Consider the following 27,309-nt stretch of genomic DNA (forward strand, 5'->3'; position numbering starts at 1 on the left):
GTTCTCAATGTATTTCTGGGCATCATTAATTTTTGATAACATCTGGCTAATTTCTTCAGGCTCCAAGCACAGGAGTTCCAAGTCGAGTGGAATAGTGTGGCGAGGAGCCAGCTACTGGTGGCACTATGGCCACCATGACTGAAACACCTTCCCAAAATATCCTTCCAGATAACAATTGTATGTCTAGTTAGAGACATTGTAATTATTATGTAATTTAAAACCAACATAACCACTGATAGCAGGCTTTCTTGTGTGAGTTATATTGGATATATAGTAGGTTGTTTTAGCTCTACTTAATTAACTTTAATTAAGTGTGTACATATATGTGTATGCTTTTGGCTGGTGAGATTTGTACCGTAGCTGATTGGTTTGTTTATTTGTATTTATTGCTTGTTTACGTGGTATTGAGTTGTTTTTGCTTTTAAAGTCTTGGGAGCAGAATGAAGGCAGTCATATTATATTGTCTTGGCTGCTTTGCTTTGAGAGCAACTGAGCCATGAAGCCTGGAGAAGCTTTTAGGGTAGAGGTGGGGACAAAAGGAGAAAGAGGAATGGGGGAGCTTGAAGAAAAATGCAGTCTGGAAGATTACTGAAAGAAGCAGAGGAGCTGTTTGTAGTAGGGTGAAGACAGAGAAATAGAAGCTCTTGAAGGGCCTCAGGGAGGAAAACGTGAGATTGTGTCCAACTCATGTTTTTTTTTTTTCCTTTTTTTTTTTGAGCTGTTGGGCTGGAGTGTGAAATCTGAGGAAAGAAACTGTCCTGAAGGATAGTAGGACCTAAATTTATTTTTTTTCATGCATCAGCTTTGAGTTTTGGATTCTGTATTAGTATGGCATTTTTGATAGTAATTAGAAATATGCTTGTGTTCTTTTTTGTTATTGTTTTTGGTATTTGCTTTTTCTGGTTTTGGCATATCCACTTTAAAGAGTGGACAGTGATTCACCTGCAAGCTCTGGCTGAAACAAAGCTCCATCATCAGTGTCCATGATCAAACTGGCCAAATGTGGTAGCAAGAGGTACAGGAATGTTTGTGATTTTGTTGCGCTTTTTAAGTGTAATAAATTAAAGCACATTTGAACCACTGACTACAGTTTCTGCCTGGGACATGTGGAGTCACTGGCTCATTTAACTGGCTTCTGTTAGATTTAAGCAAGGATTATGGAAGCCACACAGACCAGAAAAGGGAATACAAAGTGTTTAGTCTGAACACAGGCCACTCTTGCTTTTCAAAAGCTGGAGGTATTCTAATTGTGATTGAATTTTGTCAAAGTTGTAATGCAGCCTCGCTTGAGCTGACAAGTTGGTAATTTTTATTGTTTTTCAATTCTTATTAATTTGCAAATCATTATGCATAACTGGACAGAAATAATGCTGTGTCTTCATCTTGTTTGTTTTTTAATGTATGCTATCTGGAGAGAAGTCACACCAGCGATTTCTAGATGGCTATACTAATACTTTTCATGAACACCTTTGCAAATGTACACTTGCACAAGTATTCCTGAAGTGAGTTTTTTTCAAGCAAACAAACAAAAAAGGCCACTCCAAATGGCTGTATATGTGGATATCACCCAAAAACAGAAGTAAAAATTCTTTTTTTAAAAAATGTTGATTTTGATATATAACAGGCTTGCCTGATTTGTTTTAATATACTTATTCTGAGATGTCTTTTTTTAATTTTCTTTTTGCAGTTCTTATTCCAGATACATTTGCAATTGATTCAAACAGGTTTTATACTGCTTGGCAAATAAAAACTACATTGACAGTGGAATAGTTTCCTGGGGATTTGCAGCCGAGACTACGGAAATCAAATAGTTTTTGCTTATTCAGTGCAAATTTTACCTATTTGTCTGTAAGGATTATATGGGAGACTGTCAAGAAACCTTGTTAATGTCAAGCTATGCAATGTAGTCTGCTCTCCTGTTTTCCACAGAGCTAGTCATCTCACACAGAAAGCAATTGTGTTAGTCTGGTTAGTACTAGAGAAGGATGTGGATGTAAATCTCTCCCTTGTAGCTGCCCTTTACTGCATCTGGCTGTTGCCTTCACAGGTTGACTCCGAGATAAACTGCCTGCAGTTTGTCTGTTAGTCTGATGGAGAGACTTCAGGCTGTACTTGAAACTATTTTTTTTTTTTTTTGTAGTAGAGATAAGAGTATCCAACAATAGCAGTACTACTTTGAGTCTCAAGATGTTGACTGTTTCCTTATCTGCCAGAAGTTTCTTCTGTTGCAAAGTTAGCTTGGCTTAATTTCCTTGAAGTTTGCCCGACTCCAGGAAAATGGCTATTCTTTCAAAAAGGGGTGGAGCTGAGCTGAGCAAAGGAAATGCTGTCAAATTTTAATTTCATTTTGTGCTTATCTGGTTTCTAAACTGGGTCTCCAAAAGTTGGCTTAACCTGAAAACATGTTTAGGGCATAGGCAGGGAATGAGATCTCAGGACAGTGACTTACTTCTTGATTTGAAGATAAAGTGAAATCGAGTTTTGTGTTTTCCATATGACCTTGGGCAAGATATCATACCCTTGCTGCAGTGGGTAGGTATCTCTGCATGTGTAATGAATGGACTAAGAGCATTACTCAGCTTTTTATAAGGGTTGTGAGGATGTGTCCAGCGTAGCTGATAAACCCTATGTATAGACCAGTTGTGAGCCATATGAATACTTCAGGTAATATAAGATCTTTCATATCAGCTTTTCAGAGTAGATAGTACATTGTCAACTTTATATGCAATTCTGTGCATGTCTCATCTTCAATGGCAAGTTGATATTGAGAAACCATGCCCAGCTTCCAGAGTTATATAGTCAGCCACCTTTCTTATTTGCTGCTGGTAATCATGTGGCCAGAGGCTGAGCTGATGTAGTTGCTGAATTTACCAAAAAATCACATACCTGTCCTCCCCAAAATTAGAATTGCTAATTTTCTTTCAGATAAATGGGCTGATCCAGAAATGTTGCTGCAGGGTGAGCCAAATTTGATGTAGAGGAAGGAGTAGGAATGGGAGAAGGGGAGGGGAGCTGATCAGAAACTTCCCTCTTTTATTGGCTGCTATACTCTTGGGTTGGTTGGAATATAGCAAAATAGCATCTTTAGAGATGCATTTGACTTCATCATGGCCTCTTATTCTTTCTAGGTTTCTGTCTCTTTCAGAGTAGGAACACAGGTGCCTGGGGTTCAAGGTTGCAGGCTGTTGCAATACAAAATTATATTTGCTTCTATTGCTATAGATTGCTTAAATTACCTGGAAGTTTGTTTAATGTGAATGTCAACATTAACCGTTATCCATCTGTCTTTTGGAAAGTAAAATTGTATTTATCCAATTCAAAAGCATTACATAGACAATGTTGCCCAAAACAATGAAACTAGATTATCTCTACAGACCAGCCTGCTGCTTCCTAGGTAAGGTTCCAACTTGTTCTTGGATTTAGATGATGTCTCCTTGCTTTCCTGCAGAATGTGGGATCAAGAGCGCTTGAGTCCTGTGTTGTTTGTTTGTTTTGAAAGACAGTATTAATTTGAACACTTAGTAATAAAATCTTTAGAGAACCTTAATTTGACTTAATCTTCAGATTTGTTTTTTTGTCTTCAGTCTCCTAACATGCCAATTTAGCTATTCTTTCTTCAAAGAAAGGGTGAAACTTCTAGACGCATGTGTTACTGGACTTACTGGATTAACCTTGTATTACTAATACAAATTTCTGATGTTGCTGACCTGTCACTTCATTTCCCACAGAAAGTGCTCATTTGGCTCCTCTACGGGGTGCACTTATTAAAACAGACACAGACGACACGTTGCAATAGCTTTTATACCATTTTTTATTTGTTGTATATTCTGGGTGGCCATAGCTGCTTAGAGCAAATTAGGAGGATTATCCTCAAATATTGGAAAAACAATGCAAGGTCTTACTGGAGACAGTGGAATAAAAGAATTATGTCAAGAAACATGAATTTGCTGCTACAGTGAATGTTCTGAAAAATGCTTCCATGATGTATAGTCCTCATAGTATTAAATGGAAAAGATTATGTAGAAATGAAAAATGGTAAGTTCAGCCAGCCTGATCTGCTGGCTGTAACTATTAAGAGCAATTTCATCCTGTTTTTAAAAGAAGTAGAATCCTCCAGAAACTGGGGAAAAACAAAAACAAAAAACACAGATGCATCATAATTTTTCTTTCTTGCACACTTGGGAGGGAAGGAAAAGGCTAACCTCAGAACTGTTTTATATCTTAATACCACATGGGGAAAACACAGTCAAAGCTTTGTACGTGGCTTCTGCTCTCAAAATATACAAGTGTAAAATATACTCACTTGTGCTAGACATCTTCCACAGAACGACCTGAACAAGAAAAACAGCATTAGGGAAACCTAGAACATTGGGGGTGGGGGAGGTAAGAAGCTCAAGGCAGGTTTGGGAAAAGAGCTCCTGCAGGTGAACCCATTGCTGTACCCTCACAGAATTACAGAAGGGATTAGGCTGGCAGGGGCACCTCATGCACCTCATCCAACCCCCTGCTCAAGAAGAGCCCCTAGAGCAGTCTTCCCAGCACTGTGTCCTGGCTTTTGAAGATCTTCAGGGATGGAGACTCCACAGCCTCATAGTGCTCAGTCATCTGCACAGGACAGAAGTGCTTCCTGGTGTTCAGATGGAGCCTTCTGTGTTCCAGTTTGTGCCCACTGCCTCATGCTCCAGTCCCTTAATCGTGTTTGTGGCCCTTCATTGGACTCTCTCCAATGTGTCCATGTGTCTCATGTACAGAGGAGTCCAGAACTATATACCCAGTACTCCACGTGTGACCACATCAGTGCTGAGTACAGATCACCTCCTTCAATCTGCTGGCTATACTTGGCCTAAGGCAGCCCAGGATAACGTTACCCTTCTTTGTGGCAAGGGCGCACTACTGGCTAATGTTCAACTTGGTGTTCTCCAAGACATGCAGGTCCTTTTCTGCCAGGCTGCTTTCCAGCTGCATGGCCCCAGTATCTGCTGGTGCATGAGGTTGTTCTTCAGGTGCAGGACCTTGCACTTCTTGTTGAACTTCATTTTTGTCAGCCCACCTTTCCAGCCTGTCAAGGTCCCTCTGGCTGGCAGTGAGATTCTCAGGTGTATCATCAGCTGCTCCCCGGTTTTGTATGGTCTGGAAATGTGCTGAGGGCATGCTCTGTGCTGTCATCCAGTTCATTAATGAAACTGCTGAACAGGAGCGGACCCAGTGATGACCCCTGTAGTACACCACCAGTTATTGGCCACCAACAAGACTTTGTGCCATTGATCACCATCCTCTGGGCCTGGCCCTTCAGTTGGTTTTCAGTCCAATTCCCTGTCTATTTATCTAGACCATTTCAACGCTACTATAAGGGTCCAAAGCCTTACTGAAGTCAAGGTATATAATAGCCACTCTTCCCCTCAGATGTGGAAGGGCTTTCAGCCCTTTTATCATGCTCCAGCCTACTCTCTGTTGCTGTCTTCCCTGCTTTCCCAAAGTCAACTGCTTTTTTACCTGGAGCACTTGTACTTCATTTCATTCAACAGTTGTCATATGCTTCTGTGTACTGTTACACTGAGCAGGGTATTTTTAACACTAATGTATGAAAAATCTGTGTAGTAAGTTTGAGGCCAGCTTATGTGGGGAATTTCAGTCTTGTGTCATTTGGCTGTTTCCATCCCCTATAAACATTCATGTACAACTCAAAGACGCCCTGCTGGGGTGGGAAGTATTTACCTGATCAGCACACCGTGAAGGGAAGGCGGTCTGCCAGCCTGAGAAAGTTAGCACTGCGAGAACAGGGAGTGTGCTCGCGTGGTCCGGCTCTGTGCTGAGGGGCTCACACGGTCACTGCCCACGGGTTTTGTGTGCCTCTTCGCCTCCTATGTAAAATGGGGCTTGTGCTTATGGTATGTATTAAATAATATAGTAAGTGAGCTGAGCACATCAAGGCCTGTGAAAGATCAAGTACAAAACCATGTTTATGCTTGAGCAAATCTATAAAAACAAATTACTGCCTCATTTCATTTTTCACAAGTAACTGGAGTAATTATTTAAACCAACAGGCAGCCTTTGACAGATAGTTATTAACACCTTTGGTTACATTTCTATGTAATTTTAGAAAATACCATTTTCATGAAATTATAGCCTGCATATGCAAACAACGTGACACAGACACCTGTTAACTAATAGCTATTGCAGTGGTGAAAGATCACTGCACAAAAAATAAAGGTAATGCGTGTATTTTATACTGCTTTTTCTCAGAACGCCAAGCTTGCTTTGCTGGGCAATGTGAAAAAGAAAAATGGTATAATAAGATAGTGTATATATACTTGCATATGCTCACTATCAGTTCTTAAAACTGTGTATGTTTCATAATTGGATCACTGGAAACATGCCCACAAAATACATCGTTTTCTTAAGTAAATCATGAAAAACAGGGCTTAGAAGGTCATTAAGAGTCGCATAATCCATGCTTATGCCCCTGGGCAGTTTTAACTGTAATTTAAGTGTAACACATAACTGCAGATGAAGTTTCCTTTTAAGCATCAGGGCAAAGAATGAAAATAGTGGCTGCTGCTATGCAAATATAGAGAGCTTACCATCCTGTCTTGCATTTTCACTTTCCAGAATTATGACCATTTTAGCTAGTCTTTTGCATTACTGTTTGTTGAAAAGCAATTAAATAATATTATTTGTTTACAAATTTACCCAGTCCATGTGGGATATTAATACTTTATTTTTAAAATTCTTGTTTTTACTGTTCTATCCTGAAATAGGTTAAAGAATTTCATTTCAAAGAAAGTGTGGCCTCTCATACAGAAATATAGCCTGCAGTATAATTGCATTAGGATTTTGAAATAAAGCAGGTGTGTAAATTGTTTTTCATAACAGAAAGTAAGCTTATCCTCACTGTTAATGTCTTTTTCTGCTAACTTGTCTTACCTTCCTGTCTTCCTGTGCCTGTTTATTCCTCTGGGACATAATCCAAAACCATTGAAAATTCTTCAGTGGTTCCAATGAATTTGTGATCAAGGCCTTAAAATTTTCCACGTTAAACTCTGCAGGAAGAAATGTTGATGGTTTATGCAGTGCTGATTACGGTGAAGCCCTTGTTTTGAGGGTTGTGCTTCATTTATAAGAGTGTATTCAGCACAAGGTCTGACTTGTTAGTTAGCATGACGTAATTTTGAGACCGTTTATTTATAAGTGGATGGTAAAATTGTACTACAGTTACTTGAAGGTTTGGGGTGTGGGTGTTTTTTTTTTTGTTGTTTGTTTGTTTGTTTGTTTGTTTTTAATTTAAAAATGAATGGGTAACCATATATTTACAATGTACCTTTTTTATTTCCTCTAGAGAAAACTCTGTAGTAGGCAGTCATGCTTTACTTAGGGCTGTAAACCAGAAACATCACATAATTACATGATGTTTTTGCAGAAAATGAATGTTATTTTTGTCCATCAAAAACACATTTTGATGCAAGTAGGGCTCATAGTTTTAAGTACCTTAACACTTCTGTGAGCGTGCATGCTGAAGAAAGAAAGTTCATGATTAAAAAAAAAAAAAAAAGTGGCAAAGATTAATTGTCCTGCCATCCTACTGTCTCTTCTTACCACCTATCTAGAGCTCACCAGATGATTTAGGATCTGTTCAGGCTCTGCACTGCTTGTCATCTGGGATCCCAATGACTTCAGTGCCTATAGATTTGGAGTGCTGCCAAATAGGCAGTAAGTGAGGGACAGTATAAATCAGACTACATTTACCATACCATTGTGATCACTGCACACCTAGTCTTCAGCCAGATAATTGTTATTTCTGGTTATCAGATGTCAGAATCATTGTGCCAGCGTTTTTCAGTAAAGTGCTCAAAAAGCATTTTTTTTTTTTTTTGGGGGGGGGTAAAAATATAGATATAGTTATCTATCAGTAATTGCATTTGTCCAAGGTGGAGATTAGTTAAAAAAATGTATGAATGCAGTAATTCATAGAATGATTGACTGTTAAGGATGATAGACTGTAACAGCTATGCCTTGCTTACAAAGTGTATCTCATTATTTTCTGTTCCAACTCATCAGACTTCTGCTACAGAAAGGTTTGTTTTCAACTTCTGTTATTCCATTTTTTTTTATCATTTCTTTGTTTTCCTTAGGAAATACCTATTTGATTTCCATTTGTGTACAGGCACAAATACAGGTTAAAACAAAAACTGCCATTATTTTCTCATTTAGTAATACCTTCAGGTTACTTTTAAGTTGTTCTCATACCTTTTTTAGTGGATGTAAGATATGTGTGTGTACAATATAGACTTTAACAGTTGTTTACATGGTTACAGATTTGGCCCTGCTGTGACAAACGTCCAAAGGATAAAGTTACAAACATAAGCAGTAAAGTATGTAAACCATGTCTTCTGGGTAGAAAGGGAATCAAAAAAAGCAGCTTCAGATAATTCATTTTATCTCCATACTAAGAATTTTTATCTTTTTCTCCATTGTCTCAGGAGACAGCAATAGCCACTTTATATAATATTTAATATGCGTTCCGTGGTTGGAAGATGTGAAGTATAGCATTGGCACATCTGCTTATTCTGGTGAGGTCATTTTTTGATTTTTATTTTTTATCCAATTTAAAATGTAGTTTTGGTTCAAACTGAGTCGTCAATATATGGTGAACCCACTCTACCCTTGAAGCCATGTAGGCATCTGTTGTCAATATTGCAGTTCTGGGAGCAAATAAAAAAATGCAGAGACTTGGCTATGGGGCTACATCATAAAGAAGTGTTAAGAGACTTGGACTGGCTTCAAGGATTATAGGGACTGAGTTGGTCAGGTTCTGGGCTCTCTGTGTGACTCAGTCACTCTTTATGAACACAGTATGGATGTCTCCTAATCCCACAGAAATTAAATTACTTGTCTGAGAGAATGTAGAAGAAGTTGGAGGCTGCCTGTATATTTTTAAAGCATACTGTATAATAATAGTGATCTGCATTCTCCACCAGTATTAGGGCCTGTTGTGCTGTGCAGTGTCCAAATGCAATGATAGACAGGTCTTGTTGTGAAGGCTAAGGAGATTAAATAAAAGCACCAAACAGCAATTTATCTTGTGCAGTTTGTTGGGCTTGGATTGAAATTAGTTCTCTGACTCCCGGCTTGGTGTCTTAGCCACTTTATTTTTTGACTTTTTTTTTTTTTTATTGTAAGCATCTGTGAGATGAGACACCCTGGCCCCAGTTTTCATCTGTCCCTGGCACTTGCACAGACTGTGTCTACAACAACAAATATTCCAGAGCAATAGAAACAGGTTTGCAGAGCAAAATATTTGGTGCTGAGGCTGTGTCTGGGCTGCACACATTCAGGAGGGTTAGATAAGAATAGCTCTAGTCTGATTCTGTTGACCGAATGTCTATTAGCAGTTTTTGAGTATTAGTTGCACTTCTGAAACACATCTGTGGGTTTAGTCTGGGTAAAACTAGTTTGTATATTCCTGGATCACTCCGTGAAGCAAACCTAATTTGGGATTGTAGTGGTTGGTCAAGAGGACTTGCACAAGGAGTGGGTGCTCCACATGATAGCTGATCCAAGTGTATGTATCTTGAGTAAAGCATGAGTGCTAGTTACTTGATGTGCATGTAATCAGTGTGCAAATATTATATGTACCTGTTCCCAGGAACTGTTAGCTTATTAAAGAGATAAGAATATTAGGAACTGCCAAGGTCCTCTTCAACAGCAAGTCCGTATTCCAGACCTGATTGCTGTGAGTGACAGGTGAATCTGCATTGTAAGGAAGACACTACAGGAATGTAAGTGTATGGGTCAGCCTCAGCACGGATGGCATCAGTGCAGTGTGCAATGCCCTGATCAGAACTTCATCTAAAGCTCTATCACCTTGAGGTTCCCCGTGTCAGAAGAGATATAGCATCTTATAAATTGCTGTCACTTCTTTTCTGTACTATTAATAATGTCTTGAAATTGTTTGTTCCCTACTTCTTGGGATCCAGAAAGGGTTGGTAACTTACCTCCCAGTAAAACTGAGATGGTTAAGAGACTTGTACATTTACAAAAATACATTCTTGAAGCAAGAAAAAATACTAATTTAGACATATCCATCATACAGCCAAAAAATACACTCTTCAGAAAAATGAGGTAGGCCTTATGTTCACATAATCTTACAAATTCACTTCATGGGGTTGAAACTTTGGTATGCAGGGTTGGGGAGAACCTCTTGTTTTCTTTCCTACAGAAATATATATGTGTATTTTTCTCAAATCAAGACTGAGAGGGAGGTTCTTCATTGCTCAGAGGGCTCAATAAAGCTTTGAAAATAGCCTACTAGAAGGTAGTCTCTCTCTCCAATATATAAATAAGTATATATATAAAAAAGCCGCTTTGAAGATTTCATTTTCTGAGACTGCTTTTCATGAAGCAATCAACTTCTCTGTTTTGAGACTTCCAGTCTTTTGTCTGGAAAGCATAAAATATCTGAAAAGAATGATAATGCGGTCCTTGAGAAAGACGTTGACACCTCTGACATTCTTTATGTATCTCCAGATATTAATATAATTCAAATGTAATTTCTCTAATTGTAAAGGATAAATAAAATAATAAATAAGTCAAATGTTCAGATCCATAGAAAGAAGTGTGCAACTCAGTCCAGGCTAATTTATGTTCTTGAATAGTTCCTGTAAACTATGCCAACGGTGTTGACATGCTGCAGCTTTGTCTCCGGTTAGCGGTCAAATTATTTATAGCAGATTCAAAGACTTTACTGTCTTAAGGAAATTACATTACATATTCAGCAAGTTTTATTCTGTTAGCTGCAGAAATGTTATGTGAAATCCTTGTAAATAATGAAGCTGAAAAGAAAATCGCAGCATTCAACAAACAACAGAGAGCATTGTTGGATACTACTCTTGCTGTTTACGTACTCTTATGTTTAGTAGTCATAATTTTTGTGAGTTGTCTGAATTTTTTAGTTTCTGATGTGAATTTTCTGCTTTAGGGCTATTTTGTGACCCCAATTTTATATGCAGGTTAAAATTGTTTACTTTTGCATAGCTCCAGTCAAGGCTCTTGATTTGGCAAAAGGATGCATTTGACATGTCTGATACATATTTGGTAATACTTGGCAAATCATTCTTCTGTGTCTTCAGATCTGTTTTTCCTTTGCCTGTGTTTTGAAGTCCAGTATTTTTAACTGTAGAATTAAACTGCCTCTTTAAGAATGCACGAGATTTGTGAGTCAACAGTGGAAAGCAGTTGTGTGATTTAGTTGTAAAATTTCAGAATGAGAGAGTTGGCCACTGCTCTGCAGGGTTTTGTGCATCACCTGAGAAAGCAAGTTCTTAGCATTTTGCAGGTAAATAACTGGCACTGGGGCTTCTTTAATGTGAGGGGTAATAGTTTTATCACCCAAGAGCCATTACCCAAAGAAAGAGGGTAAGAGACTTAAGACTTATTATTATTATTATTATTATTATTTTAAATAGCGTGTGGGATTCTCTCCATGTGTTTCTCAGCCCTTAGTTTTTCATAAGTGTTTTTTTGCCTGACAGGTCAGACTGGCTTTCTACAATCTCACCAAGGCCATGTTTTTCAGTCATATAAACAAGTGAAACACAGTTGAAATTACTGGGAGCAGCATGTGCTAAACCAGCAAAGAATTTGGCCAAGAAGGATACCGAGGCCTTAATTACCCCTGGGACTAACTTCAGACACCTTAAAATCATTAGATGATTAAACCATTAATGAACTTACGTTGTGCCTTCAGTTCAGCTTGACCAGTAATAAGTTCATTAAGTTATTCATTACCCAACATTAAATTTCTGAACAGTAGCTTTCAGCTACTCTGCAAAAATGTGAGTATTAATCTAAATTACTATAAATGCCTGTTATTCCTTTCTTCCTCTGCCAGTGTAGTATAATGACTGTATGCACCAGGCACGTTGTATATTCTTGTTCTGTCTCATGCTCCATCATACAGTGTTTTTAAATTTGGTACTCAACCACTGTTCCACTGCCCAGTCGCTTCCTGCAAGCCTGAAGAACACAGCCTTACCATCAGATGATCATCTTTCATCTGGAAGATGATTGGAGAAGCTTTTTTTGTTGCTTTTTTTTGGGGGGGGTTTTGTTTTGTTTTGTTTTAATTCATCAGCTCTTTCTCACTCTTGCTTCCATCTTACAGCTATTGATGTCATCTTACCAGCTGACTCCAGGCAAACATTAGAAACATCAAAGAGCAAAGCTGAGAATATCCATGTGTTAAGTTGTATCTGATTTTAGATCATTTACTTCTCCATGGTGTCTTTTGAGTCAGCATCAGCTCTGTGTTGCCTTCAGGGAAATAGCAACATTCTCCCATGTTAAGACCTTGCAAGTGCAGGAAGCTGCCCAGGTTGCTGCCTGCTGTCTCCTGAAATGACAGACAACATTGTTGCAGAAGAGATGTACAGGGTGCAGCCGGGATGTAGTCAACCTGCTTCACAGCACCAAATGGTGCTATGTTCTGGACTTGTGGCTAAGTCAGCGTTGATAAAGAACTAATGTTTTGGTTATTGCTGAACAATGCTTACAAAACACCAGGTATCTGTTTCTCTCTTGCCACCCACAGTGAGCAGCCTGGCATTGGTAGGAGGGGATACAGCTGTGACAGCTTACCCAAATCGATCAGCAGGGTATTCCATGCCGTGCAGTGTTGTGTTCAGCAATAGAAACTGGAGGTGTAGAGCAACAAGTAGGGTGGGGGACATGGGGTGTTGACTTCTGTGGTAGTTGTTGCTGGGCATCATTCTGCTTGGGGGAGGTGTTGAGTCCTTTGGGTCATTTCCTCTTTTTTTTCCTCTTTGTTAAACTGTTCTTATTCAATCTGTGGGTTTCCATGCTTTGTTCTTCCTATTCTCTCCCCTGTCCCACTGAGGGGGATAAGAGAACAAATGGCTGTACGGTGCTTGCTAGCTGGGGTCATAACATCAGAGTAGTTTATGTAAGTATAATTTATATACTATTCATATGCTATTTATTCTACATAATAAATATATATTATGTAAGTGTACTTGCAAATCTGTGGCGACAAGCAACATTGCTTTTCAGATTCTTCTTTTGTGTGCCTGTTAGGTCAAATTTAGCTGTATAACAGCAGATTGTTAATCTAATTTTCATGTATATGTGCTTTGAGTCTTTTGGTCACTGGAATGGCAATTCTGGCTATCAGTCTCCAGAGTGAGAAAACTTATTCTTTTTTGGCAACTTGTTTTTTTGTTTGTTTGTTTGTTTTGAACCAGCTATTTGTAGAGTTTATTATGAGACTCTTGACTTTGCTTTTCCATACGTAGGCACCACACACCACTTGGCAAGGAATACTCCACCTTGGGATTCTTCCTTGAATTGACTTTTTAAGATTGCTAAAATTTATTTGCCCACAACTAGTTTAAGGAAAAGCCTCAGCTGCCTGTCCATCTGTCTTTTAGAAAAACAGCCCATCCCTTAATTCGGTTTTCTTTCTTTTTTTTTTTCCAACATGGATAGGATTTTGGTTAAAGAATTTAGTTCAGAAGCTTGTGCAGTTTTTCCAAAAGCCTTTCAAAGATCTTGTTGCTAAAATCAACTCTCCCCTGTTCTACTCTCTTGTACACTTAGCTGCAAGGGGACTAGATTATCATCTGCTACTATCATCAGGTTTTCAGATGTGATGTAGTTTCTAGAGATGGTTTATGTTAAAATGTCTGACCACTTGCTGTGTCTCTTCCCAAGATGTAATTAGGTCTTTCAGTCTGTTGTTTTGGTGAAAGTTGTGGTAATCCTCTAATCACTTTTTCAGAAAGTCATTTTCTCAGAGCATCAAGAAAACCTGTGGAGTACTGGAGTATTTGCTCTCTTTTCCTGTTTCAAGTGTCCTTGTTAATCTCAGCTGTAATACTGATTTATTTTATTATTTTTTTAAATTTATTTGTTCATGCAGTCCTTTCTGGGTATTTCCCACTTTGACTTTTTGAATTGACAGTAATGTACTGGCAGGATCGCATATGGCTAGTCGATAGCATCTGTTTTCTGTTGCTCTTTTGTTTTCACTGTGGGTAGGTGGATGGAGACTGTTCTGTGATATCTAGGGCTTCTTTGATAACCCCCTAGTGCACCTCAGGTGACTGCCCTGTAGGATCTGTTCCTGGGTCAAATCCCACTGCATTTTATTTCCATATTTCTCTAAGATTGTCTCCTCATTTTATCTGCCTGGATTGTCTTTCTCACAGAGCTTATACGGGGTAGAATCACAGCTTATGGGATGGCAGTCCAGGTATGTGTTGACATTAAGATATTCCTTGCTGTTTCTGTTCCAAGGCAAAGGGAATCCTGATCTCATATATGTCATTCAGCCCTGTGCAGGTCCATTTCTTGCTCATTCTGTGCTAGGGATGCATATAGTGTACACTTAGACTTCTCAAGCTCTCACAAATCTGTAGCAGTCTTTTGCTTGCTTTATTCTTGCTGATAGCCTCTTTTCATTTGGAGGGGGGTTTAATCAGTGCCACTTAACTTCATTTGGTGTGCTGGTGCCTGGTACCTGAACAAATGCTGGAGCTGTTCAGCTACTTTTGCATTCTTTCTTAGGACCAGTTCCTTCCCCAAAGATCAGTTAGTGAGGTACAGATGTTGATTTCTGAAGTAGATTGTAGCTGTCATTGAGCTGGAAACAAACAAACAAAAAAAGGCACTTTCCTAACCCTCTTGCTTCATACTGTGCCACCACATCTATCAGGTACTCCGTTGTCACCATTGGAAGACTCTTGGTCACCCAATGCCTTTCTGAGCCTTTTCTTGTCCATATGACCATGCAGTAGTACCCTGCTGAGCCTGTATTTCCTTTGGAGTTTTCCAGAGCCACCCTTTTGCAGCGTGTACCTCTGTATCAGGCACCAACTTTCTGAAGGCAGCTTTGTAGGAACATCATGGTCGTGGAAGTCAGACATATATAACCCTCGTCTGTTGTAGCTCTAAGGTCACACCAAACCCTGAAGTTCTCCTTGGTGCTACTCCTGTTCTCCACTTCTCTCAGACCAGTCTCAGCTTAGTGGCAGTAGCTTTGATCTTCTTGCCATTATTTTCCTCTTCTATCTGAGTTTGAGGCTGGCATTAGGTAGAGTACTGCAGCAGAATTAAATGTCTTCTATAATACAGGAAAATCATATTACGTGTAACTTCACATGGAAACAAAACTGAATTACATCAACACAGCTAATGTTGTTACGTAGGAGACCAAATACTAATATATGTATCATGAGTAGCTGCTTTTAAAATTGGCTATTTTTCAGTGTATACATTATGTAAGCTTTTGTATAAAAACCTGTTTTATTAAGTACTCACTAGCATATAGTGTGATCATTCTTGCTTAGCTTAATTAAGTTAGTTCAAGTGGTTGTTGTAACATAATGACATACTTCTATGATTGCTATTTATTCTGTTCGTGGCAGGCCCGAGCAATGCTGTGCCTCCCTCTCGTGGTGAAAGGGAGAGGAAGAGAGTGCCTGGCAGGAGTCGTCTTGAAAGCAACGCAGAAATGAAAGATGTACTCATTTATATCGACATTAAGTGCTTTCTTCCTGTAGTGAACGTGGGCAGGTATTTTTTGGAGAATGGAAGTTACTGGGGGAAATACTGCTCCGTTAACTGATTTTCTTAGTGGCAGAAATGGTTTGTTTACTGTCGTGGTCTTACACTGCTTACAATTTCGGTATTTAAAGGCTGTGTACCATCTTCATGAACATGTAAGGAAAAAAGTAGTGTTTTGTTTGTTTGTTTGTTTTTTCTTTTGGTTATAAAAACATAGGATTGGCTATTTGTATCTGGCTTTTTTAGAAACATCTCTTGAGTTACTTTGTGATGCAAACATGCTTGGCATGGGTATTGGGTAAATGTTGCAAAGCAGTGATAAGTTGCGAATAAGACAGCTCAAACCACTGCTAGAAATTTAGAACCTAAATTTCTCTAAACAAGACTCCTTAAACATCTGCATTTTGCTTTGGACCACAATTACAGTTGTGTGCTAATTTCAGTAGTTAGATCAAAGGGTGCTGTGCTGGTCTGAGTTGTTGGGCCTAGAAACAGCATCATTGCCTCTGGTGATGACCAGAGGAGGAAGCCGCTCACCCTCCCAGTGCAGCTCTGTGCCACGGTCCTGCGCCTCTCCTCCCCGGCCTCTCAGGGTGCTGCAGAGGCTGTGCCACCGCTGGGCTGCTCCAGGCACTATGAGTAGTGGGTGGCAGGGACTGCACAGCTGTCTTGGGGCTGGTGGGCCTAGCAGCTGCATTTTCCCTTACAGGCTTCTGTGGGCAGGAATTCGTGTGCGTGTGAGCCAGAGGGATGGGTTTAACTCCATTTTGAAGCTGCTATGTGGCAGAGCTGTTCAGGTGACAGAGGGCTGTGTTTACGCATAGCTGGAGCTGGGGTGGCCCTGTGTGACCCCCTCTGTGTAATGGTTGGCAGAGAATCCTGTAATCATTTTGCAGCGGCTGAGGATTGCTTCCTTGGGCACTGAATCAGTGCTCCACAGCAAAATAGAAAAAATCATTTCTAGGCAGCTGGACTCTGGGAGGCAGCACTCCTATGTTTTTACCGCTGTATCTGATCGATACAAAAATTTTATCTCAAAAATAAAATGTATTTAATGTGATGGCATTTCTTTTGCAGCTGTTCTTAGCTGTTACTCACAATTTTAGCTCTTCCCAAAATAATGGGAAAATATTTCTTTGAAATTTGTAAGCAATGTTTGGTCTTGACAGTGAAAACCCCTTGTGGTCTGTGTGTTGATACTACCCATTTAAGTAGCAGGCACTGGCTTTGGACAGGGTCATTGCCCACATGGTGAGCTAGCACATCGATTTAGGACTGGGTAAGGCAAGCAGACTTTACAAAAAAGATGAACTTTTAGGGCCATGCTTCATCCTTTGACTGCTGCTGAGTAGAGTCTTTACTGGTAAGAACAGCCTTTGCTGTTCTACAGGGGTTCTTGTGCTGTGTTCAACCACTGCTGAAAAATCAGTTGGGATAATGACAGACAAAACCTACAATAAATTGCCAGGATGTTGGAACTTATCTTGACATAGTGGGCCTGGTGGTGAAAAGACCTAAGCAAACAGAGAAGATGCTATCTGAAGTGCAGTCTTGACATTTTCTGTGTGAAAATAATGTCACAATAAAATAGGAATATTGTTCTTGTTCCCAGAGAGTAGTAGGTCTTGTCGTTCTGGTCATCTGCTGTCTATGCAGAAAGGCAGAAAACAAAGATGTTTGCTGCTGTATCCAGTCTGTTGTCTTGTGTATCTATCCCCCTAATATCATGGTAATTTTTAAGAATCTTTCTCTTTCCTCTAAGCCTTTAACAATAAAATCCAGAATTACATTGTCTATCTGGCAAGCACAGGCTAAACTCCACACTGAAAGTATTTGGGTTTGGATTTGAAGCTACATGGGTCCCTAAAGATTTTGAAAAGTCCTATTGTGTTCCACCCTGGTTTACTGCTTTCCCATTCCTGATTGAATGGAATTTCCTTAAAGTGAGAAAATTCATGTGTTTTTCTGTATAGATAATCATGACGGATTTATATCTTTTCTGAGTTTTCTTTTTTTTTTTTTTGAGAAAGATTAGGGGAAAAACATATTTTGTGAAATATTCAATTATTTATAATTCAGTCTTTTATTAATAATTTTCCTCTTCTGTGTAGGTATTTTTGAAGTTGTGCATTTGGTTGGGTTTTCTGATGTTTAGAATTCCTGCAGATGGGCATAACCTAGTTCATCTTTGTTCTGTGAAGTCAAATAATAGTGCATACATTTGTCTTATTACTCATTAGAGCTATGATTTATATTTAGCCATTCATAGCGAAATGTCCATTGGTCTTTTCATTATTTATTAAAATCTAGGGGGAGCGATGTTGCTTCACAATGCTGGTGACAATTTGGACAGGCTTACAGGGTGTGCCAAGAAAATTGTCACTGCATGTCCTGTTTGGCTTTGTGGCATCTCAAGCAAATCCAGAATGACTCAACAGTTCTGTATTTAATTTTTCTAGGACTTTTCATTTAATAAAAATTTAAGATACTTTTTTTTTTTTTTTTTTTTTTTTTTTTTCCCTCCATTCTGTCTTAAGGCAGAAATGAAATGCCAAAATAAAAGAAATTCTACCAGGGCAAAAATTCTTTGATCAATTGCTTTGTTTGGTACCTCTTTATACAGCTGTTCAGTTGTTGCAGATTGAAAGCTCTCGTGTCTAGGGTTTGGGTGCTGCAAAGAACTTGCATGCATGAAGGCAGGAGTAGATCAGACAACATGAGATATTTTCATCACAAAAATCAGATTGCTTTGATCAAAACTTTAGTGTGTCAGCTAGCCTCAGTCCGAGTTCCTTGATCACTTAGAGCATTCAGTGATTTCCTTCTGACATTGAAAACGTTAATGCTCAAGGAAAGCTGCCTAAGTAAGTGTTTTTACTATGTGGGCTGCTACAGGTGCTTAAAGAAAGTGGTCAAATGCCTTTGAGAGCTTTGATCTCACTTTTGAAATGGCCTCTGAAGCATGCGGCTCCTGATCACAGTTACTCTGCTGAGAAGAGTAAAGTCTGGCAATATATACCTACCCTTGCATGAGAAGGCTGAAAGCAGTCAGCACAGGATTAAGTTAAGGGTTTTAACACAAACCTGGGGGAAGATGATTTCTTATAAAAAGGAGAAATTGTAGACCTGTTCAGAAAATATAAGTTCCCCCTTGTGTGTGGATCCTTTGTCAGTGTAAGGCAAAGAAAATATTTCATCTTTAAGGCTTATCTAGATGTAAAAATAGAGTTCAAGTTTAAGGTATTGCATTTATACCATCATATAATTTTTACCATGTGGACACTCAGCGTGTATGTTGGAAGGAGTTTAAGTGAAAAAGATGACCTTTTGAAGCAAGAGTGCTCATGTTAAAGTAAGTCTATTAACTTGAATATTTTTAATGCCTGTACAGTTGTATTGATAATGCTTGTTCTGTGCAGAAATGTCTTTTAGCTGAGTTTGGGAGATGATATTTGCACTTGAATTTGGGAGGTGTGTTTTAATTATGAGAAGATGGTGACAGAATTCACTCTGAAATCTGTATGCATTCAAATAATTCTTAACTGTTCATTAACAAAACAGAAGCATCCTGGCTGCCTTGCCTGAGAGGCAGACTTAAAACTGTGAGGTTTGTATGTCATGGGGTCATATCACCCCACTTCATACAGACTTACTGCAGAAACCCACGCAGGCAGGTGGTGGCTGCGTGTCTTCATATTCAGCATTTGATCACTCTCCCAGTAGGTATCTTTGTGTGAATTTGTGTCCATTAACAGCCCAACCCACGTGGCTGTATGAGTTGTTTCCTGTCCCTGCCTAAGTTGTGGTGTGGTGCTGGGCACTTCACAGTGCAGCTCCTGCTCCTTGCATGTTGCTGAAACTGCTCATGGCAAAGTTCCTGTGGTCAGCTTTCTGGTCAAGTAAAAAAGCCAGTCCTCTGTTCTGATTTCCTGTAGCATAGCGGCTATCTTAGATACTGTTGCCCATTTTCTTCATGAAATTCTGTTTTCAGGGAAGCAGAGCCTGTTTTCCCTAATTTTCCCCACTTGTATTCTTAATCATTCTTTCAATGCCTCTTTCCACTCTATCTTGCTGTGTTTCTTAGGGGTTGAACTGTAGTTCCTTTTTTTTTTTTTATTCATTTGTACCAGATGCTCTCATCTGTAAATGTAATCAAATTCATCTTTGTCATAGAGAGATTTGCAAATATGTTTATTTCAGACCTTTCTTCTTCAGCCAGAACTGAAGAGAGCTTTTTGTGGATGTTGAGCTAGATAATCTAGCTAAAACAGGCCTCCTGTAAACTCCTCTACTTCTGCTTCCTTGTAGCTCTGGGAAACAACCTATCTCGCCATGATATCCATAACATACATGTCACTTATTGCTTTGAACTTTATCTGTGTTCAAAATAAATATCAGTGTTATTGATATCTAAATTTTATTTAACTTATTTTAAAATAAGTTCACTGCTGTTTCAGCAAAGAATTTAAATTTCAACTTGCTTCCCAATTAGTCCATCATCCTTTTTCTTGCTTTCCTTCAGGTCAGACCTGCATTGTCATACACATTCAAACAGATCCCGTGGAAATTGTTATTGTATCCTGTTACAAAAAGATGTGAGCATCTTTTCTGAATTTCTTTTTCTTCCTTACACAGAGCATGGTCTTAACTTTCCTGGACCTTTATGAACTCTCAGTCATGGCAGAAGTATCACTCCATCCTCTTTCATCCATTCATCAAAATTTCACACAATGATATGCTTGCTCCTTGAGAGCATCTCCAAGGTAGGATCTTCAGGAGACTCTGGAGGCTTTCTCTAAAACTCATTTATTGTGATCCCCAAAAAGGCTTGGAAATGGCCAAGTTGCTGGGGTATTATTGTAAGTACCCGTTAAACTAGGCATTATCGTCTGCTTTGATTCAGTATCCCTGTTCATCATTTTTAGTGCGTTCTCTGACAGTAAACTCCATGGACTTTGTTCCCTTTTTTGTATCCCTAGCACAGCAGCATCCTGGGCTGTTACTGGGAACACCAAGACTGTTATAATATGAACTAAGTAATTAATCATAGTCACAGCATTGCAGAGCGATTTTCTGTGGTGTGTATTTTTGAGAGGGATGGGTGTAGAAGCATGTGGTAGAAGTGTGTAGTAGAAGTGCCGCTTTGATCATTTTATCCCTTTGGAACTTACCACCTTGTCTTCACTAGGAAAAAGTGTTTTCTAAAAAAGCCAACAAAGAACAACCACATTGCAAATAATCCTTAGTAATCTGAAGGGGCATTTGGCTGCTTCACAAAAACACTGTGTGTTTTGGCAAACTTAAGAGCTTTGCCTTAGGAAGATCCGTGTTTGGAATAACAGGGTGTGTTGCGAGTCAAGATTCAGGTATCTTGGCAGAGATGTATGCGTAATCTGGCATGATGCCTGTCTGCACTGTGCCTAGCTGTAGCAAGTGCTAAAGTCCCTTGTGAACAATATATGAATCTCATTTTGAAGGGGAAAAAAAGGAGGAGGAGGAGGAGGAGGGAAGAGGGAGCCAGGATTTATTTTAACATTTAGTGGATATAAAAAACAAGTATCAAGAAGCAAAACATTTTCGTGAAGCATTTGCTGTGAAAATTCTGCAACTTATTATTGCAAACCTCTTTATTGCTTGGATTGGCTGATTTCCAGAGCATCAAGGCTAGGAATTGAGGGACTGAAATATAATCAGTGGTGATACATTTTAACCACATAAAACATTCTCTGCTTCCAAAGCCTCCGGTGTCTGTAGTAAGCAGTGCAACAGCTCCTTGCTGCTGGACTCCAGAGACGGGGAAAATACTGGATCAGAATGGTAAGAAGCTCTTTACTTTTCACCAGTTGTGGATTATTACTCAGAAAAGAATGCTTAAAAGGTGATGATGAAATTAGTAGGGAAACAGTATTTAAACCAAGAACAGTGTGTAAGATACAGTGGCATTATCAATGTTTTGCTGGATAAGATCAGCAAAGCAAGTTGGTGACAAATATCTTTGGCATTGAACATGTTGTACAGCTTATATAAAATCTTTTAAAATTGGGAAAGACTGCTGACTAGAATTGGATGTAAAATGTAAGCCTGTCTACTTGTTCCATTGCAGAAGGACAGCTGCATGGGCTTTTAATATAATTTTGCATTAATTACCACTGACAGAGACTTTATTCAGAAAAGTATGAATAAACCTGTGCTGATTGCTTATATAGGTTGTACGTTTACATTTTTTCTTTTAGGTGTTGTGTTCTGTTTGTTTGTTTTAAAGAACAGAAATGCTTAGTAGATACCTTTTGACTTTTAGGGAATTATGAAGTTTTTATTTTCCCGGGTTTTCGATCTGTGAAGACCTGTCAGTTACGTTGTGTTTCTCTAGTGTTGGGGGGGGAGGGGGGGGAATAACCAAGGAGAACTTCTTGGGATAGTGATTTTATTCTCTGTAATGATTTAAATATTCTACTGTGAATATAAAAACAATAGAAGTAAAACAGGTGAATATAAAATCTGAAATTATTACAAATCAATACCAGTGTTACTAGTAGTTTAAACAATGCCTGAAGATGCAATAAAATATTTTTATTAGTGTTTTTTTTTAGATATTAAAGTATTGGTGGGTGGAAATGCATATCTGGGTACTGCTTACTCCCAAGAATCCTTTTCAAGACTGGGTTTAATGCATATTTCAATTAAAAAAAAAAAAAAAAAAAAAAAAAAACAATCTCCTATATGGGAACTCAGCCATTCATTTTAAGTGCATACTGAAGTCCAGGAATGCATTGATTATGGAATTACAGTGTGTCAGGGTGAAAGGAAAACAAATTACTAAATAAGTCTGGAGAGTACTGAAATATGCTTACTTGACAGCCCAGCTGATGTGTGGGAAATTATTCTCTTTGTGATTCAAATGGTAGCAGAGAATTTTAAAAGAGCAACTATGGGAGTTTGAAAAGTGTACAGCAGATGTGAAACTATGTCTGATTTGCTATTTTTCGTCTTTCTGTTGTATTTGTTGTTGCTCAGCAGTATGAAAACTAGAATGGAAGAGCTAAAAACCATCCCTGAATGCTGTCTGATCTTTTTTTATTTGAAGTGGATTTACTGTGTAGAGAGACTTTAAATACTGAAGTACAGTAAATAGTAAGTTGTTATCTTGGCCTATATGCTCCAGGTTATGACTGTAAACACATTTTGATATATTAAAGATTTATGTTTTCCTTCTCAACATGCACCATAGATTAGGAAATCAATAACTGAAAGGAAAACACACTTAAGCTTCTTGGAAAGATATTAAGTATGAATCTAAGCATTAACATTTCTTCTGCTACTAATTTCTTGTCAAAAATGCCCAACATTGAATATACATTAAATACTGCTATGCATTAAGTACTTCTGTAGTACTGAGGAGACTTTAGAATAATGTTTATTTTCTGAAAACAAGGTGCTCATAGTTGATAATGCCTAGTTTTGAAATTTTGATACAGGAAAGGATTGGAGACAGGAGATCTGGCTGCTTTTTCTCATTATGAACACCAAACTTGATAAATTACAAATGAAGTTAAATGTATTTCCAGGTGTGTGGTTTTGTAGTTCCTATAGAAGTCAAATGCAGATATCCTTCCATTACAGGAAATTAAAGAAAACATTCCCTTCTAGAAACAAAAGCATTCATGTACTGCCATGTATTTGCTCTTGATAACGTTTAAGGTAAAGTAAACTTGCTTTGTGTCCTGCTTGACATGGATTAGTTCGGTAATTAGTGCAGGCAGATCACAAGGGATCTGTCTTTCAGTTTGGATTGCTTGGGAAAGGATCTTGCATATGTTGGTCATAGGGCAAGGGGTGGCGGTAGAAAAGAAAAACGAATCTCTCCAGTCTCCCAAATGAAGAACCCTTAATAATAGTCAGCTGTGAAATAAATGGCTCATCCAGTCCAAGTGGAGTGGCCTCTTACAATTTTAATGGGAGAAGAGTTCTTTCAGAATGCAAATACTCAGTTGTTATAGAGGGGCTAACACTGCAAACTGTCAAATGCTTTAGATACCTAGGTTTAATTATTCAAAGTATTATTTGTAAATAACGGCAAAAATGAATAATGTACGAGCCTTACTTGAAAAATTGGGAGGTGGTAAGCATAACTATTGTACTTGGAACTTCTAATGAAGTGTGATCTAGGATTAGTGCAAGAGATGTTCGGTACAGTGAAGTTTGTGTCTTTTTAGTGTAAAATTTAACAAAAAAAGACAAACCCACAAAACATAACAACCACCTCATCAATTGGGTATAACATTCATCCAAATGAATTTAGGTTAAATACTTTTTAAAAATCCTCATGTCTAAACAGAGGTCCGGTGATCTGCCTGAAAATATAATCCTGTATTTTAAGATACTGCTATACATATTTGAACTATATTTTACACATAGGGGAATATGAGGGGGAACAATAGCTTTGTACCTGCTATGAACTTGACACAATATTTGGTAATATCCTCAAATTTTACAGTTCTAGTTGTTTGCCTTGTTCTTCTTCCACCTTCTTGGTAAAAACAAAAAAACAGTGTGTCCATTCATGCTGGCTCTCATAATACTACTGCTGAACGTATTTATTCCAAAAAGAAGAAATCTAATACAGTACAGTTTTGGTAAAATCATGGATTGTGTGTACTTAGTACTAATTTATGTACCTCAACTAACTTTGGGCAGTTTTGTTCAGGTGATATGCTATAGCTGTGGGGCAGGCTGTTTACCACACCAGCAAGTTTGTGCACCATACGTAGAATGAAGTACATACTTTACATGCTCCATAAATACTGTTTGTGTAGAGGAGGAAAAGATAAGCACTCTGACCTTTAATTGAAATGTAATGCTGAAATATCTCCAAGTATATACTTGAGTTTATTTATAATGAAAAGAGTGTGTGTTTTGAAATCTCAACATCCATGTTTATGGAGCCTGAATACTTTCAGTGAACAAAATGTGACAGAAACAAGGTTACAAGGTTTATGCAAGGATTTATAAACTGGAATAGTGTTTTTTTTTTGTTGTTGTTTTTTTTTTGTGGTGGTGGATTTTTTTTAAGTTGCTTTCCTTTTGATTATTATCAGTATACTCCACATATCAAGTTTAGCTCCCTGAAATCTATGTTTTAAATTGTGCCATTACACTGGCAGCACAACATAAAACGAGATGCTTTCAGGGAGTTATAAATTATTTGCTGTGGTTTACATAATGTATTAGCATGTCTGCTGTGTCTGTTCAAGACAGGGTTTTATTCCTTCATCTGGGTAATATACAGAGAAACTATTAAGAAGGGATGCTTTTAGCCTTATTCTGTCCTGTTGGCTTTTATTCTGTCATGCCATCAAAAGGGAAGGCTGGAGAAAATGAAGACAGGGGAAAAGGTCAGTCTGGTCTCTAGGTGAAATAATTAAAGGGAGCAGCTTCCTGAGAAATAGAGCTAAAGTCAGAAGGTGGGTAGATAATACATATTTTTTTCTGCATCTGTTGATGTTCATGTTAGAGCATGTGCACTAATTTTTAAATATCAGGACAAAACTGTTGCCCATATGTGTTACGAGTTTCATAACAAGGCCATGTTTTGCTGCACGTAATTGCTCACATACATCATGACCTTATTGAGAATACTACAGAAAATTAAGGTTGAGGCTTGGAGTGGACCTTCTACACAAATAAATAGATAAAAAGGCTGGGAGAAGACGGAAGAGTACTGACAACTCTATACCAATTGATAGCATGGAGATGTAAGAGGAATCAGTTATGGAGCTGTGCACAGAAGGATGTGTGTGCTTCCAGTGCTTGTATAAGGAGCGTGATCTCGTCAGATCCGAGGCTGGTTAGTGTGTGCTGGTGGGAGACTCTTGCACAGTTTGGCTGGATTTCCAGGCTTGCTCCACTGCACAGCATGGTGATGGGAAGCTCTGTACCTCCAGCTCTTGCACTTAGTTTTCAGTCTACTGGGTATCTCAGTTGTTAAGAAGATTTTCTTTAAGTATGTTTTCCAATGTGGCTGTGTCATCTGGGGATACAGCTGCACAGTGAGCTCTATTTATCATGTAATAATGCAGTGGAGAACTCTGAGACAAGTGTCATCTACTGCCCTGGGGCTGTGCCAGGAGCTCTGCTTCCCCTCAGCTCAGCAACGTTCACCTCAGGTATATGACTAAAGCTTTTGGATCCATGAAGATTTTGGAATGAGACTCAGTCAGAAGGAAGTTTTGTCAGCTTCTAGTGTAGATCTTCATTTGGTTGAAGAGAGAGACAAATAGTGTGTTGAAACCCACAGGCCTTCTGCCTCCATTCCCATAGCAAGATGGCTTTAGTAGTCATAGCTTTAACTTGGCAGTGCTGACCTTTTGGGTAGGTCAGAAATGTTCTGAGGACTGTGTGTTGCAGTCCTGTCTCCCAATTATGCGATGGGATGTAGCTTTACTCCTTGGCACAGGATAGCAGACGGTGCACGTCTGTCAGGCTACCAGCCTAGAGACTGCTGACTTGTTTTTTCCTATACTGGGCATGTGCCATACACATATCTAGTAACAAGGAGAACTCTTTGTGGCAATATAATGGGTATTTATTTGGTCATAAGATAACTGAGAGTGGAGACTCATTTGGGAAAAATGGCAAGGAGAAGGATGCTGTAGTACTGTACCTCCCATTTTACTTCTTCCCTGACAATATTTTTAATAGCTTTTGTTCTTCGTGTTCAGTAAGGAAAATCTTTGTTGTTATACAGATTTTATCAGCATTAGTTCTGGAGAGAAAGTTACAAAAGTTTTGGAATGATATATCATTGATTTGGGCCAAACACACTGTCAAAGATAACTGGGTCCTGAGTAACTGAGGAGCCACTCTGTAGACCTCTGAGCCATTCAGGTAAAAATAAAAAATCTTCCATTGACTGAAACCAGCCTGCAAAACTGGTCAGAAAATGTGTTTATGATTTTTTTTTTTTTTTTTCTCACTTTGGCTTTGTTACGTTATTTTCTGACTATATAAAACTTACTGCTCGCACTGCTGTTAATTTTCTTATTTTTCTCTTTAAAGGATTGTCGAAAGTGATAGGCATGTTAGAAAGAAACCTTTTTTTTATGCTACTGTTCATTCCACTATTACAGAGGATCAGTCACAAAAGCAGCTATTACATCTAATAATTCTTCCCCTACAGCACAGTTAGAGAGAAAATTGGCTTTCTTATACATGCAAAGCATGAGAAAACGGGTTTTATGTGAGGGATGAATACAGCACACTAGGAATGCTACAGGCAAATTATATTGGAGTCTCAGCTCTCATCTGTTTGCTGCAGAAGCCATCATGAAATGTTATGAGCTGCTTCCTCTCTGTACACTTGGGCTGGTTGTGGGCTGCATTTCAGTTGTGCCTCAGTGTTGGTGTGGCCCTGTAGCCAGCAAGTGATAGGCAGTTCCTTCTTTTCCACCTGTGCCTCCTGTACTTTCCATTTCAAAGTCTTTCATGTATTTGTCATCCAAGCCTAATAATCGCTCAGTTTGGGCTCTAATAAGTTGCAGAAGATCTTGAAGGACCAAGTCTTGAAAGAATCTTTAGTCTTAGTGGCAGATTTCATGACTTGGAGTTGGCAGGTAACTTGTACTGCTAGGTCCCAAGCAAACAGGTGGCCATAATTTTGGATGAGAAGTTTGTTGGAAGGAAAAAACAGGAACAATACAGTGTGCGCCTTTGCAGAAAACTGTCGTTTGTTCT

At 38.7% G+C, this 27,309-nt stretch overlaps 1 protein-coding gene across 8 annotated transcripts in view; it reads left to right on the plus strand.

Annotated features, from left to right (window-relative positions):
* The window catches only part of PLD5 (phospholipase D family member 5), a 198,377-nt gene that overhangs the window by 38,552 nt on the left and 132,516 nt on the right, over positions 1-27,309 (plus strand). Inside the window, exons 1-2 of one of the 8 annotated variants that reach the window (XM_035320755.1) lie at positions 20,215-20,342; positions 21,318-21,396. The exons of 5 other annotated variants lie outside the window; for them this stretch is intronic. In XM_035320755.1, the coding sequence (XP_035176646.1) occupies positions 21,394-21,396 (3 nt within the window). In that variant the 5' untranslated portion in view covers positions 20,215-20,342; positions 21,318-21,393. Of the gene's footprint in view, positions 1-20,214; positions 20,343-20,992; positions 21,397-27,309 lie in introns of those variants that run through there. 2 more of the 8 variants (XM_035320751.1, XM_035320753.1) reach the window with 2 other exon arrangements.

Source organism: Oxyura jamaicensis, chromosome 3 (assembly GCF_011077185.1).
Source record: "Oxyura jamaicensis isolate SHBP4307 breed ruddy duck chromosome 3, BPBGC_Ojam_1.0, whole genome shotgun sequence".
NCBI lineage: Eukaryota > Metazoa > Chordata > Aves > Anseriformes > Anatidae > Oxyura > Oxyura jamaicensis.